Genomic DNA, 14,500 nt, shown 5'->3' with positions numbered 1-14,500 from the left:
TGTGCAACTTTAATAAGGAACCTATCCAATGATACTTGCTTTTGCCTCCTTTTGAGGATTTCACAGAAATGCGATATTGCACTGCTGTTAAACAGATTCATTGTTCACACTGCTACAGCCTTTTTTGAGTGGTGCTTTTCTACAAAATGTTGTATTGTTTCTCACATTCTACACATCTCTCTAATCTCATGTGAAGTGGGGGATTCTACCACCTTTTTCTCCTCCTCCTCAGCAGATGAGATCTCCTTCATAATCTCTCGCTGTAGGGAGACAATCACCCACAATCCCGCAGTGAGAGAGAAAGAAAGAGAAAAGGAGAGAGGGAGAAAGAAAGGGAGGAAGAAAGAAAAACAGGGGGGAACCATTGGCTCAATTGTGATCACATAACATTCAACATCATGTACTACTTGTATTGCAAGACATTGCTTATTTAGCAAGTTGAAATTTATTAAAAATATTTGCTTGTCTTATGGAACACTGGAACAAGTTACTTGTAATCCAAGGTTTTACTAGATTATTATAAAAAATAACTGTCTCAAAAATTCAGTGAGAAAAGACAGGCATTGTTTTACAATTTACAAATATTTATAACGTCTGGCTTAATAAAAAGACAGCTGGATTCATATGTCTGATTTTCTGCTCAATCTGTTGTGATATCACATGTCCTGTGGCTTTTGGGAAACTTTACTATGCATGCATGAGACACCAAGAGTAAAAAAGGCAAAAAATGCCTTAGAATTGTTATGAAAATAGATTTGAGCTCAAGGAGCCTCTGGGTCGATCTATCTGAAATAACAGCTCTAACCAGCTACCTTTTTGTTTGATTCTAGTTAACACATTAAATTTCATTTATTTTTTTCCTGTTGTATTTCTGTTTAGCACAAAAGTAGAATTGATAAGATCAATGATTTTTAGTGGTTTCTTGGCCTTGAAACCCTTTGAAAATCTGGGATTTTGTACCCTCTTGTAAAAGCAATGGGATTTTCTTTCCTAGAGAAATGCACACATACATTTAATAATATTTTACATATTCGGGGACTGGAGGACATATATACATCTATAATCTATCTACAGATTCCAACTTAAAAATATTCAGACTAGATAAGTAAATGATACAAACTGTTTGGGTTGTTGGGGATAGAGGAGAGAATAAGTAGTCTCAGAGTTGATTCCTATTTTAAGATAAGAAAAGAAAGTTGTTAGTGTCAGAACCACATGAATGGTAGACTAATGGGACTACTGGTCTCATTAGGTCACCCAGAAGGGCAATTTGCATGTTTATGCTAGACGGATAGCTTTCTGCGGATAAATTCCTCCCCTGGTCATAATTTTTGGGAGAGTACACATATATATACACTGTTACACACACACACACACTCACACACAATTTAGCTAGGTAAGTACTTTACATAATGGACTGAACTTTTTTTCTTGTGGTGATGATAAATGAACTCAGGGCCTCTTGGATGCCAGGCAAATGCTCTACCACTGAGTTATACCCCTAGCTCCAAACTGTCATTTTCCATCCATCCACGCATCCATCTTGTTTATATGTCAATATCTTTATATCATGAAATGCTTTTTCAACTGACACCTAACTTTGAATCTGAATATAAAGATGAAAATAAATGTCTTGTTGAAATTGAAGTGGAGGCTGCATAGCCCTAGCTACTACTCTGCACTATCCACAATTACACTGTAACACCTATCTCCCTTTAGAAGAACTACTATAGAGCAGAATATAGTTTTAAAACTGCCAATGCTTCATCTTGGAGGTTAAAAAAAAGAGAAAAGTAACTTCATAAAACACAAAACATCTAATATGGCTGTTGTAAGGGTTTGAGATACAAATAAAATCTTCAGGGAGCAGTGTCTTTGCTCTTTAGTATCTCTAAGATCTTTTTGCAAAGGCAAGAGTGTGGAACTTAGAAATGAAAGCAAGGAATTTCTGTTTCTTATGTTGGCTGACTCTAAGTAAGAAAAAAAAGCAGAAAATGTAAGCACTAGATATTATGGGAAGAGATTTTTTTTTTATACTATTGTCAATGTGATATGTGTAGAGAACAGGTTATTTTTCTGTAGACTATGTTTTCATAGGCAAGAACCAAGTGCCTTGGGTTTTATGTGCCTCAATGGTCCAGTTAAAAGCTCCTTTCCCAGGGCATTTTAAGGTGTGGGAAAGAAAGGGGGTCACGTTGAATACAAAATTCTACTGCTAATTTAGAGGTAATATTGTGACTATTAATATAAATGATAATTAGATTGTTTAGACTTGAATGTTTGTCTCTACTTAGTTGGCTGTGTGACTTGGGCAAGTTATTTAACTTTTTGAAGCTTTAGTTGTCTTCTTTGAAGTTGGCATTAACAACAGCATCCAACTCATAGGTTTGTTGTATAAAAAAAGTATAATGTCAACAAAGCTCCTAGCATAGAGCCCAGCATATAGTAAAACATTCAGTGATATTACACATTGCTATCACCAGTCTAAAGAGGTAATGATGGATTTATTGTTCAACCTAAATTTTCATTGAAGATTATCTTTAATAAACAACTCAGGGAAAAAACTCCTAGTTTTAAAAATATTTCATACATTGTATACCTAACCAATTACGTATCTCATTAATATTCTAACATATATATCAGTAAGTATATTTAATTACAAGAACCCCATGAAACAGATAATGTTACTTTTCCTATCTTTAGGCTCAGATATAGCAAGTGACTTGCCCAAGGTCAAGCAACTATAGATGGAAGGGTTTAGATTTGAACCCAGGCAGTCTGGCTTCACAAGATTATGCTTCTAATCACCATGATAATACTACAACAGGTAAAGTTTACTTATAACAGATTTTTAATAAAAATGGCTATCATTTTGGAAATCCTAATATGTTATGTATTATACTTTGAGTTTTCTGTTTATTATCCCTATAATTATTATTTCACTTTACAAATGACTAATTATTCACAGAAGTTAAATATGTTGCCTGAATCATACAGTTAATAAGTGTGAGAGCTTATCTACAACCCTGTTGTGTTCTCCGAAGCTTGTAATCATTCCATTATACCATACTGCTTCTAAAAATAGATTCTGATAAGACAAATACCAGTATGGTTTGGAGTTGTTTTGTGATAGGCAGGGACCTGAAAATAGGTAAACCTAAGACAACCTAGATACTATCAAACTGTCATTTATTCATTCATTTAACAAACATTTGCTGAGCATTTTGTATTAACTAGGCCCTAGGCTGGATGCCTAGGATTTAATGATGAATAATACAAACAAGGTTTTTCTCCCAGAGCTTACAAATGAGAACTTGAGTGCCTTAATAAGGAACAGTGACAAGTACTACATGGATGATTTAGAGTCTAAACATGAATTAGAACTACTAATCCCTTTCCACCTCCCCAGTCAATGCCAACTAGACAAAAAGAATAGTCAAGAATATTGCTGGCTGATTCCCAGTACCAAAAAGAAAGAAAGAAAGAAAGAAAAAAAAGGAATATTGCTGAAATACTACTCTTACCTACTACTAGATGCTTACTGGATATATTTATCTTATCTCAGCCAGAAAGTATGGAACTCCAAACTTAACCTCTTACTTCTCTATAAAGATTAGAGGATCTTAGGCTCTCTGCTAAACTTGGCTTACATTTGAACATTATTAAAGAATCACATGTTAAACACGGTTCTAGCTGCTGAAGGATAGGATTACTATAGGTTGAACACTCTTAATATGAAAATCTGAAATCTAAAATGCTCCAAAATCTAAAACTTCTTGAGCACTCACAGGACATTCAAAAGATTTTGGAGTTCGAAGCATTTTGGATTTCAAATTTTTGGACTAGATGCTCAATTAGTAAAATGTCTACAAATATTCCCAAATCTGAAAAACCCCCAAATCTGAAATACTTCTGGTCCCAAGCATTTCTGATAAGGGATACTCAATACAACATAGTGGCTGCCCTCAAGTAGTTTACTTATTTATAAAAAAATAATCTGGGAGCTACGGAAAAACAAACAACTCCTACTTAATTCCCAAGGATATCCTGGAAGTGGACTAAATCTTTTTACCAGAATTGGAACTTGCTTTCTGAGTTTTCTTCTCCAAGGTAGGTATTTAGCAAAAGACTTGGAGGTAACTTGAACCTTCCCTTTAGAAATTGGATTACCAGCCAATTCTATTCTGGGATTTATAGAAGAACCAATCCCTTAGAGTCTCTGAGAGAATATAATGTCCTAGCATGGTGATTTAGTCTTTACTTGCCCTTGAGTGCATATTTTTATTTCCTGCTTCATGCTTACAGGCTTTACTTTTACCTTTTGGAGCCAAGGATTATCCGAGAGAAGCACTTTTGACATGATGGGTACATAAAACTCAAATTCTGGAGAGCAAGTACTGAGGCAAGAAGAAATTTTCTTTTTCTAGTCATGTGTTTATACTGGGACCTACAAAACAAAATAGCCACGGGGATGAATGGCAAATCTTTAATCATATACACATAATCATTTCTTAGGGAAACCATTTAACAATTCTTAACCAATAAGTTGTCTTTCGTTTTACTTTTTTTTTGAGACAGGGTCTTGCTATGTAGTTCAGGCTGGCCTTGAACTCACTATGTAGCCCAGGCTGGCCTCAACTCACAGGGATCCTCCTTGTCTCAGCCTCCCGAGTGCTGGGATTATAGGTGTGTGCCAATACACCCGGCCTGTTTTACTTTTTAAAGTGAACATAGTGTCAGTTAGAAAACTAATTTAGAAAACTAATTTTGTTAGACAACTAATATTGTCCTCCTTAGTTAGACCTATTAATAGAAAACAAAACTTAAAATGGTTTAAGCAAGTATTATTTCTGAATAAATCCTCCATTCTGATAATTCAGGAAAAATATCACTTTCATGCCCTTACAAGAAAATACAGAATGTGTTTATAATTTTGATAGGAAGGATGTTTCATGAACCTTTTCTTTTCTTGAGACAGAGTCTCTCTATGTTGTCCAGACTGATCTCAAACTCATGAGCTCAAGTGATCCTCCTACCTCAGCTTTCAGAGTAGCTAGGACTAAGGTATGTGTCACCATACCCAGATCTATATAAATCGTTTAAAGTCCTAAATTAGTGGAAAATGTTTCTTTTTTAGCTGAAAAATTGCTTTACTAGATTTCAGCAAGCACAGTTTTACAGTTTGAAGAACAAAAGTTTGCAGCTTTAGTAAACAGAAAAAGCAAAATATTATATGCCCAAAGGAAGCTCAAAGGGTTGTATAAAACACATCAAAGAAGTAAAACAACAAAATAGCAATGTTCTTTTCATTAAAAATAAAAATGTTGATTTATTTTCTAATTTTTTTCACTGATTAGCTTATTGAGAGCACAAAATGAATGCTTTGAAATAAAGGTGTGCACATATTTGAGATAAAGCTGCTATCAGATAACTTTTGCTTGTAACACGTGGCAAAGCTTTCAATATCTGCAAAAGGAATTTCTGTTTGAGAACACCATCAGCAAATTCCGACAAAATGGAAACCATCAGTATAAAAATCAGAATCTTCTAGGTACTGTTCTTCATAAGGATGATCATAAACATAGAAATGTCGTGACTATGGAAAGGAGATCTTATATTGATACCCTTGTTTATGAGTTAAAATTCCATTTTTGTGACAACAAAATCTTGCTACAGGTGGCAAAAGATGGAAACTCACAGAGATAAAAGATAAACATACAGATCAGTCATCTATATTATTAAAGGTACACAGAAAGAAAAATCTAATCCTTTCTTTTAATCCTTATCCTTTTGGGAGCCTTAGGTATACATAACTACGATACAAGGTTCTACTAAAAGCAGACAGGTATTCCCAGATTTGGTTGTTGCCTTGGGCCACAGGCAATCTCCAAGAACAAGGCAGAATATGTAATACAGGATGCAAGGGAAAAACAGAAAAGTCACAAAAAACTGCCATTATACTGGAAACCCAAGTAGCCGAAGAAGGTGTTTGCTTTATGGACCATGTGCTGCTCTGTATGCCTGAAGTACCTGAAGTGCAAATTTGAGAAGGCTTTGCCATCTAAATGCTTGGCTGGATTAAGCCCCTGATGAGGATGGTTTTTCCGCAGGTTGAAGTAAGCATGCAATGGGTACCTTGGGGAAAGCCACACAGTTATCTCAAAGTATCGTAAGGAAAATTGGTACTAACTTATTTCTGATCCAGTGTCCAAGAGTTCAATTTCAGCTTACTAGCCATGTGACAGACTGGAATTCCAGCCACCCAGGAGAGGATGCTGTGGTGTCTTTTGCTGATGTTGCATGGGTAGCCACAGAAGGAGGAGAGGGCTCAACAAGACTCAGGACAGAGGTCAGGTCCAATCTACCCCTTCAGGATGATCTTTTCTTTGAGAAGCCCCCAAGCAGGCATATTTCCTTACCAAACTTGTCCCAAGAAGAGCCTCCACCAAAGACTACAGCACTGGCGAATGAGGCAGCACTGCAGAAGATTTGTGCACTTGAAAATGAACTTGCTGCTCTCAGAGCTCAGATTGCTAAAATTGTGACCCTGCAAGAGCAACAAAATCTCACTGCAGGTGACTTAGATTCTACCATATCTGTTATTATAGCACCACCTCCACCTCCACCACCACAACCCCTTCCAGTGGGGCTCCACCAAAGTGCATCTGCTACTGATCTAATTAAAGAAGGTAGAGCAAAAAGCCAATTCTGGAAAGACTTTGGCTAAGAACAACCCAAAGAAACCTGACATGCCAAATATGCTAGAGAGCCTTAAAGATATGAACAGTGTAATGTTTTGGTCAGTCAAGAGGTCAGAGCAAGATGTAAAGACCAAGCCAGTGGATGCTACTGACCCTGATGGTCTCATAGCAGAGGCTGTGAAAAACAAGTCTGCTTATCGGTATCGAAGCAACAGCCAAAGTGAAGTTGAAAAAGGAGTTCCAAAGTCTGAATTAGAGACCACCTCAGAGACGGCTTTCTTTGGGCCACATATGTTGAAGTCTACACGAAAAATGAAGGCTGTAATTGAAAATGTTTCAAGTTCCTAATGGACAGTGAACTGAGAAAGGCTATCCTGGTCCAGCTATTTGTGAGGGCTGAGTTTGGCTAGTAAAAATCAGCACTATATAGTAAATACCTTTAATATTTATTGGTTTCCTTTTTAACCTAGAGGATTAAGCAATAATGAAAGCCCTATAAGTTTGGTTCTGATAATGTTTTTGATGTGTTCAGATGTCCAGTCTTGAAAACATTTGTAAGACTTCAGAACACAGAAGAGACATTTGTGTTGTTACACATTTTTAATTAACACTAATTTATCTGTACTAATGTTTTATATGCATATATCTGGATATAAAACAGTTCATGTAAAAATTAATGATGGCAAATGAGGGTACTATTATCTTCATTCATTTTCAAGAATCACTTACTATTTAGTAATGGAACAGCTGGTATAACCTAAATTGTTGAAATGAAATATTTGAGAATGGAATCTTCTTGCCTTGAATAGAACTTAGATATTGGATTTCCTCCCATGTTTTGGAGGTGGGTTTTGGAGGTGGGTTTTGCATAGGAACTGGATGACGTTCACTGCTAAGATTCTATAATGCTTTCCATTACAGCAAAATTGAGGACAAGGAAGGCTTGCATGCACATCATTGCCATCCAGTGCTGAGGAAGCAAATGGAGTTTCCAAGTAGTGACAAATCAAAGTATTGAATTAAATTACTTTTTAGGCAAAAACCTTCTTTCTTTTCAGTTTAATAAACAGCATCAAAGATGACTCATTGCTGAGTTAATGCTATTTCTGGAAATGTCAGCATAATGGAGTTAAAAAATTTTAAATATTGGTCAAAATATTAATGTTATTTATAAGGCATTATCAAACAGGCAAATGACTTTCCTATGAACTATTTATTATTGGTCACAATGCTGTTCCAAGAATTATATTATGCACAAACTTTAGGTGCTATTATAAAGTAGAAGCTGAGTGTGGTGGCACACACCTGTAATCCCAGCACTAGGCAGGCTGAGGTAGGAGGACTGCTGAAAGTTCGGGACCAGCCTGGGCTACATAGTAAGTTCAAGGCCAGGCCAGCTTGAACTATGTAAGGAGACCGTGTCTTTAAAACAAACAAACGAACAAAAATTAAAACACTAAATAAAAAAAAAAAGCAGAGAACTAGAGCCTGAGAAGCTTAATGAGAGCTTGTCTCAAAGTAAGAACTGCCTTTTTCACCTAGGGCTTGTAAGGACATACTCTAAGTAACCATTTTAAAATGCTTAATACATTTTCATGACTTCCTCTTTCTGACGAACTCAGCCACAGTTAATGTCAGAATCTCCTACCATAAGTAAATATTTGGATTTGTTATTTAAATCTATGGAAAAGTTGTACTTCCTGGGAGGATTAAGAGATGGGAAGAGTAGGCTGACGTTTTAAGTTATTGAAATGTTGTTTTAAATAGCAACAAAAATGATCTGAGGTAATTTACAGGGTTTGGTTATTTAGCCTAAATTTGAACTGTGGAATATTGATGTACATTGTTTCTAATTATTTTATGATTTAAAAATTCTGCCTTTTAAGAAATTAAAAAAATTTGCTTGATATATATTTTGACCTCTTAAGAAACTTATATTTGTATTAGTATTAAATTCTGGCTATGTTCCAATATAAGGAAGTAACTTAAAGCAAACTTTTATTCTCCATGGGGGAGAAAGATCTGCCATTACTAGCTCTAAGATCTCATTCTTTGAAAATGCAACAAATGATGGAATATGTATCAGCAAAGGCATCTATCTTCTCTCCATATTTCTTATAAAATCCAGTTTGGAGTATGATGTAACATGGGGTATACCTAACTGTGAGCTAAAGGAGAAACAATAAGACAAAACTCTCTCCTGAAAATGCCATCTCTTTCCAGCTTAAAATCCTATTCAGAATGAAGACTCAACTCCTTACAATAGTCTGTGAGGCTCTGGATCATCTAGATCTTGCCAACTTCCCTGAGCTCTTATCTTTCTCTCCCTTAATCACTGTGCCTCAAGCCATGCTGGCCTTCTTTCAGTGCCCCACAAACATCAAACAATTTCCCTTCTTGGGCTTTTGTTTCACTGTTCTTTTGGCTAGAATTATCTTCCTGAGGTCTTAGAATAGCTAGTTCCTCTATGTCCTTCAATATCTAACTCTAACGTTAGCCCCTTATATAGTCCCACTTTATTTCAAGTAGACATCCTCTTCCTGAATTTCTGTGACATCATTTGTTTTATCCTTCATGGTACCAATCATGCCCTCTAACCAGATATACACATTTACTTACTTGTGCTTGTTCTATGTGCCACTAATCTAAATGTTTCATAAAGATAGGGACCTAGTTTATCTCCTTCTCAACTGTATCCTCAGTGCTTAGCACATGTTTCACACAAACATTCACTGAATGAAATCTTAAGCAGAATATTGTAATTTAAGAAAAATTTCATAACAGAGTAGGCATATATATGATTTTCCTTTTTCATTTAAAGCCTCCTCTAAAAAGTATTAACAAAAAGCCAGACTATTCTATCTTTTCACAGTCTATTCAGTACTTTTTGTTTGGTTTTCTTCTCCCAAATGCCTTTTCTCTTGAGTTTTTCTTGACATTTATGTGCTAATAACTTATACCAAAGGAAACACAGAAAGTAATCTGAATTGTGTTCCTTGCTTCCTGTTCCCACAGTATGTTTCGTATTTTTGTGCTTCTGCTATTTTCCCCTCCTGTTTTTGGTACCAGGGATCGAATTCAGGATCTTGTGCTTGCAAGGCAGGCATGGTGCTGCTGAGCTAAATCTCTGGCCCACTATTTTCCACTCTTAAGGCTGTTTAAAACATTCTTTCATTCGCCTGGCTAATGCGTATTGGTTAAGATTCTTCTCAGAGGTCTTCTCCAGGAAGCTTTCCCAGGTTAAGTGACCTTACTTTATTTGTCACTTTCCACATTTTAGTAAATTAATCTGTTCCATATGTCCTTTTCCAGAACCAGAATAGGAGCTTAGAAGGACCATCTCTTTATGTCCAGTGCCAACCTCCAAAACTGTCAATCTGAATCTCAGCTATAAACCTTCTTCATGATTTCAGCTTCTTTATTCCTTAGCCAGTTTTGCTACATATCATTGAGCCTAAAACACAGTTTTACCAAATCACAAAATAATCTTATATTTCTGTGTGTAATAGAAATATAGCAGCTTATTTAATATTTATTTCAATCATCATTTGCACTTTATTCTTTCTAATTTTATTATTATGGTGTCACAGTGCACATAAAATATTTTCTTTACGGCTTTAAAATAGAATTCTATATTGTATCACAACTATGTGACCATTCATCAAATAAGATTCTTTATGACTGCTATCAAATGTAACATAACCAAGACACTGTGTTAAATGTGGGATAAATAATTAAAAATAACACTTCCTGTCCTAAAAAGTTTACTGATTATTGGCAGGCAACTCAGCAATATATGAAAAACTTAAGTGAGCATGAAATTTTGGGATTCATTTCTAAATTAATTATGAAAGCACTCAAGGCTCTATTTTTAAAGGAAGGTTGGTTAAATTGCCTTTAAGAATTTATTGCCCTCTAATAGATTAGGTAAGTATGTCTAGAAACAAATGCCTTACTGGCAAATTAAAGAGCTGAAATAAAAAAGGCCAACTCAGTTTTGCTACTTATGTTTTGCCTGGTGAACTGCAGCAAATGGCAAAAAATTTCTCATTCATTGTATGGCGGTCAATAATACAATAAGATCCTTTCAAGCAATCACTGCTATTCTTTTTTGTTTTCAAACAATATTTTCTTGATAATATTTGTCATCTGTTTTGTTTTTATCTCTACTGCTTGATTTGCAGAATGTAGAATACATATTTGATGAATAATTGGATGAGTAAGTTCTAAAGTTAGAAAACAATTTCATATATAGTTGGTGTTGTAATTTATCTTCTTAATTTTATTAGGATGATTTAGTATGACATTTACTTCAATTCCACCACAACTTGGAAGCCATATCCCAGTTTATTAAGAACAATATTTGTATTTAATCATCAGTTACTAAACAACTATGAGTAACATCAGTGAGGGATAAACTTGAGACAGAATCCCTTCCTAGTTATTACAGTCTAGTGCAAGAGATAGACATTAAACAGATAAATCATAAAAAATTAATTGTAATTGTGGTAAATTATATAAACAAAATATAAATAATACTATGAGAAAATATAACAAGGGAACTAATTGGGTTTTTGCATGGGGGAATGGAGAGAAAAAAGAGAATAGTTAGTACAATACAAAGTTTTTAGAAAAAGTATTTTCTCTGTTGGTATAAAGGCCCTTTACACAATATTTTAACCTTTCATACATAAAAGTAGAAATAAGAAGGTTGGCGCCAAAAAGAGGGGAATATAAGTGTCAGGGCAGACTGATGAAAATCAGGGCCTCAGTTGGCCTTTGTTTTCCAGAGACTGCCTAGGCTAATGTCTAAGAATGAGGGCTCTGATAGGCCTCTTAAAATATGTGGGGTTGAGGTAGACACACTATAGTGTATTTCTAATACCAGGGATACTCTGAAATATTTGCCTTTTTTCTTTCCAGTCTAGGTAAACCATCATCCAAAGATGCCTCATTATATTTACCATGAAAAATTACTTTCACAAGAGACATATTAAAAGCTCCTATGGGGAAGTATAACTACATGTTAAGGCCAGTTATAAACAGAAAGTTTCTTAAAGAAGAGCCATTAGGTGAATCAACTATTTAATGGAATTAGGTTGATTCCTGACAATCCTTTTCACTCTAGGGTTTTTTTGTCAATGGGATCAGCTATATAAGCTCCATGATTATCAACAGCAGAATCCCATTTTCATCCCAAGTAGTTTTCAGATTTAGGACAGGTCAAAATCATGTGGGATCAAACTGAGATTGCTGGGTCTAAGAATTTGCATGTTTGACAAGTGTAAATTACTTGTACCTAATATGATTATAGTTACACCTTAAGGCTTGATTTCATTTCAGTCCCTTATAGATTACTTTGCAATTTTTTGTAATTCATTATTGGGTGACCTTTCAATTTAAATCCTTATTACTAAGTTCTTACAAAGCACCTTAATAGGGGCTAGGGTTAAAGCTCAGTGGTACAGCACTTGCCTAGTATGTGTGACTCTTGCCCAAAAGGAACTTAAAATAAATGTATGAGAGGGGCCTATGATGTACCTCAGTGGCACTGCACCTGCCTGGCAAGCATAAGGTCCTCAGTTCAATCCCCAGTACTGGGAAAAAAAAATCTATATCTATATCAATATCTATATCTATATCTGTATCTAGATATATCCATATATATTTATATCTATCTATGAAAAACCATTTCCTTTTTTTCTCCTTTGGCTAGATCTTGGGGAAAAAATTCAAAGTTTTTAGTGTGAATTGGTAGATGGGGAAGAGAAGATAGACATGTGTAAGATATGGATACTATCCTACAATTTACAATCCAACTGGGTTCATAATTTCTTTTGACTGTTTCAGTGTGCAAAGTGCTTTTATTTCACTATCTGATCCACTCAGAATTTAAATAACCAACTAAAGGTTAGGATGCAGGTAGAATCAAGTCTGAAACTCATGCCTTATTATGAGCTAGGTCATCAGTCTTTCTAGTCCACTGTATTGTTCGGTCAAGCATCATACTTAAGAAACAATGTTTTAAGAAGGGAATGGAATTAATATGAGAAAATGAAAAACTGGAAACAAAGTCTTTGTAAATAGGGAGGGATGGAGGGGTTGAAGGGAGGGCAGGGGAATGGGGAAAAAATAAGAACCAAGAGAGATTATGTAAAGGTGCAAATTTCCAATGATGAATGTCATTATACTGTATACCTAAAATGTACCAATAAAATTAAATTAAAAAAAGAAACAATGTTTTTAAGATTAGCCCAATGAAGAAATTACCCCTTTAGAAAACTAGTTCTCAGTTCTAATGACATAGGAAAAGAAGGTATGACTGAGTACTCTTTCTTCATTCCTTTTGAAACTCTTCATGCCAGCTGTGGATATGGCCGAGTGGTAGAGGACTTGCTAACATGAATGAGGCCCTGGATTGATCACTAGCACCATAAAACAAAACAAGACAAAAAAACCCCAAAATAAAACAAAAGCTGTTCATGCCTTTCAAGAAAATCTTTGCTACCTTATTGCTCTCTCCTATTTCACAGGCTAATAGGCCTTCCTATGGGAAGAGTGTCTACCGTGAATTGTTAATCCTATCTAATAGTCTCCTCCAAGGGCATGTACTTTGTCTTACTCTTCTAAGAGCAGTCACAATTCTCTAAGAAATAATTTACTGACATTAACACAAAAAGCAATGAGACAAAACCTCCAGTGAAAGGTGAAACATAGGTAAAATACTTTAAAAACACTAACCAGGAAAATATTAGGCAGTACAATACAATTTGTCCATTGACTCCATCACTTATGGGGCATTTATGACAGAGATGGGGAGGGACAGAGTTGGGGATATAAAGAACAGACTCTTCAAGGAATTTATAAGCTGTTGGCTCTAACAGACAATGTATAACTAACAATGAAGTGACCCAAAGGTATAAACAATATATGCAACCTCCAGACTTCCACATTGCAACTGCTTACTTGAGAGCCAACTGTATTTTTTTGTTGCTGTTTTTAAGAGACATAAATAGAAAGCCAGGTGTAGTGGGCACACATTTGTAACCCCAGCATTCCGGAGGGTAATGCTGGAGGATCACTGTGAGTTTGAGGCCAGCATGGGCCACATACTGAGTTCAAGGCCAGCCTGAACTGCATAGCAAGACCATGTCTCAAAAAGAAAAAAACAAAACAACAAAAAAGAGGCATACAGAGGTATTAGGCAAAACTTTAAAAGTGCACACCAAGAAGAGTGCAACCTTCAGAAGGGAGAGAGGCACCTTATTTATGAGGGCTTGGAGTGGAAATCTGTGGAACATGTTAATATATGGAAAGAGGAGGTTCAATTTATAGATAAAAGGTAGTGGCCCTTTCTACACCGAAGGGTGATGGGCCATTTATAGGTGATACAGCCATCACAGGTGACAGAGCAGTGCAAAGAAAGCCAACTGTGTTTGGATGTCTCACAGGTATCTGAAGGTTTAATAAGTAATAAAACCTGAATTTATATGTTTTCTCTCAAACTTCTTTTTTTCCATAAGATTTTCTCCATCTCTGTAAGTGGTACTACTACTTTCTACTCAGCGCCAAGGTCAGAAAACTGTCACGTGCCACATCACACCCACCAGCAAGTCCTTGAGTCTACTGCATATCAGAATCCATCTTTCAGTCCCCATATATTCTGCATCACCTTAGTACAAATTACTGTCATCTCTTGCTTATGCTGTTGTATTAGCCTTCTAACTGCATGATTTGGTCTCTGCTCTTCCCTCCAGATTCATGTCGTAAAACCTGTCCTTGCTGCTAATATTCCAGCT

The 14,500-nt window shown here is 35.7% G+C and overlaps 1 protein-coding gene and 1 pseudogene across 1 annotated transcript in view; one reads left to right on the top strand and one right to left on the bottom strand.

The window, feature by feature from the left end:
* Ddias (DNA damage induced apoptosis suppressor) overlaps positions 1–14,500 on the bottom strand; it is a 30,235-nt gene that overhangs the window by 13,822 nt on the left and 1,913 nt on the right. The window contains exon 2 of the mRNA XM_004868285.3: positions 4,319–4,447. Within this exon, the coding sequence (XP_004868342.2) occupies positions 4,319–4,431 (113 nt within the window). The 5' untranslated portion in view covers positions 4,432–4,447. The remainder of the gene's footprint in view (positions 1–4,318; positions 4,448–14,500) is intronic.
* On the top strand, positions 5,968–7,324 carry LOC101696370 (mitochondrial fission regulator 1 pseudogene; annotated as a pseudogene).

This window comes from Heterocephalus glaber, unplaced genomic scaffold, assembly GCF_053883595.1.
Source record: "Heterocephalus glaber isolate CG9 unplaced genomic scaffold, H.glaber_assembly_v1.0 deba00001429, whole genome shotgun sequence".
Classification (NCBI taxonomy): domain Eukaryota; kingdom Metazoa; phylum Chordata; class Mammalia; order Rodentia; family Bathyergidae; genus Heterocephalus; species Heterocephalus glaber.
Note: the sequence above shows the minus strand (reverse complement) of the source record. Positions and strands in the feature narration are given on the sequence as shown.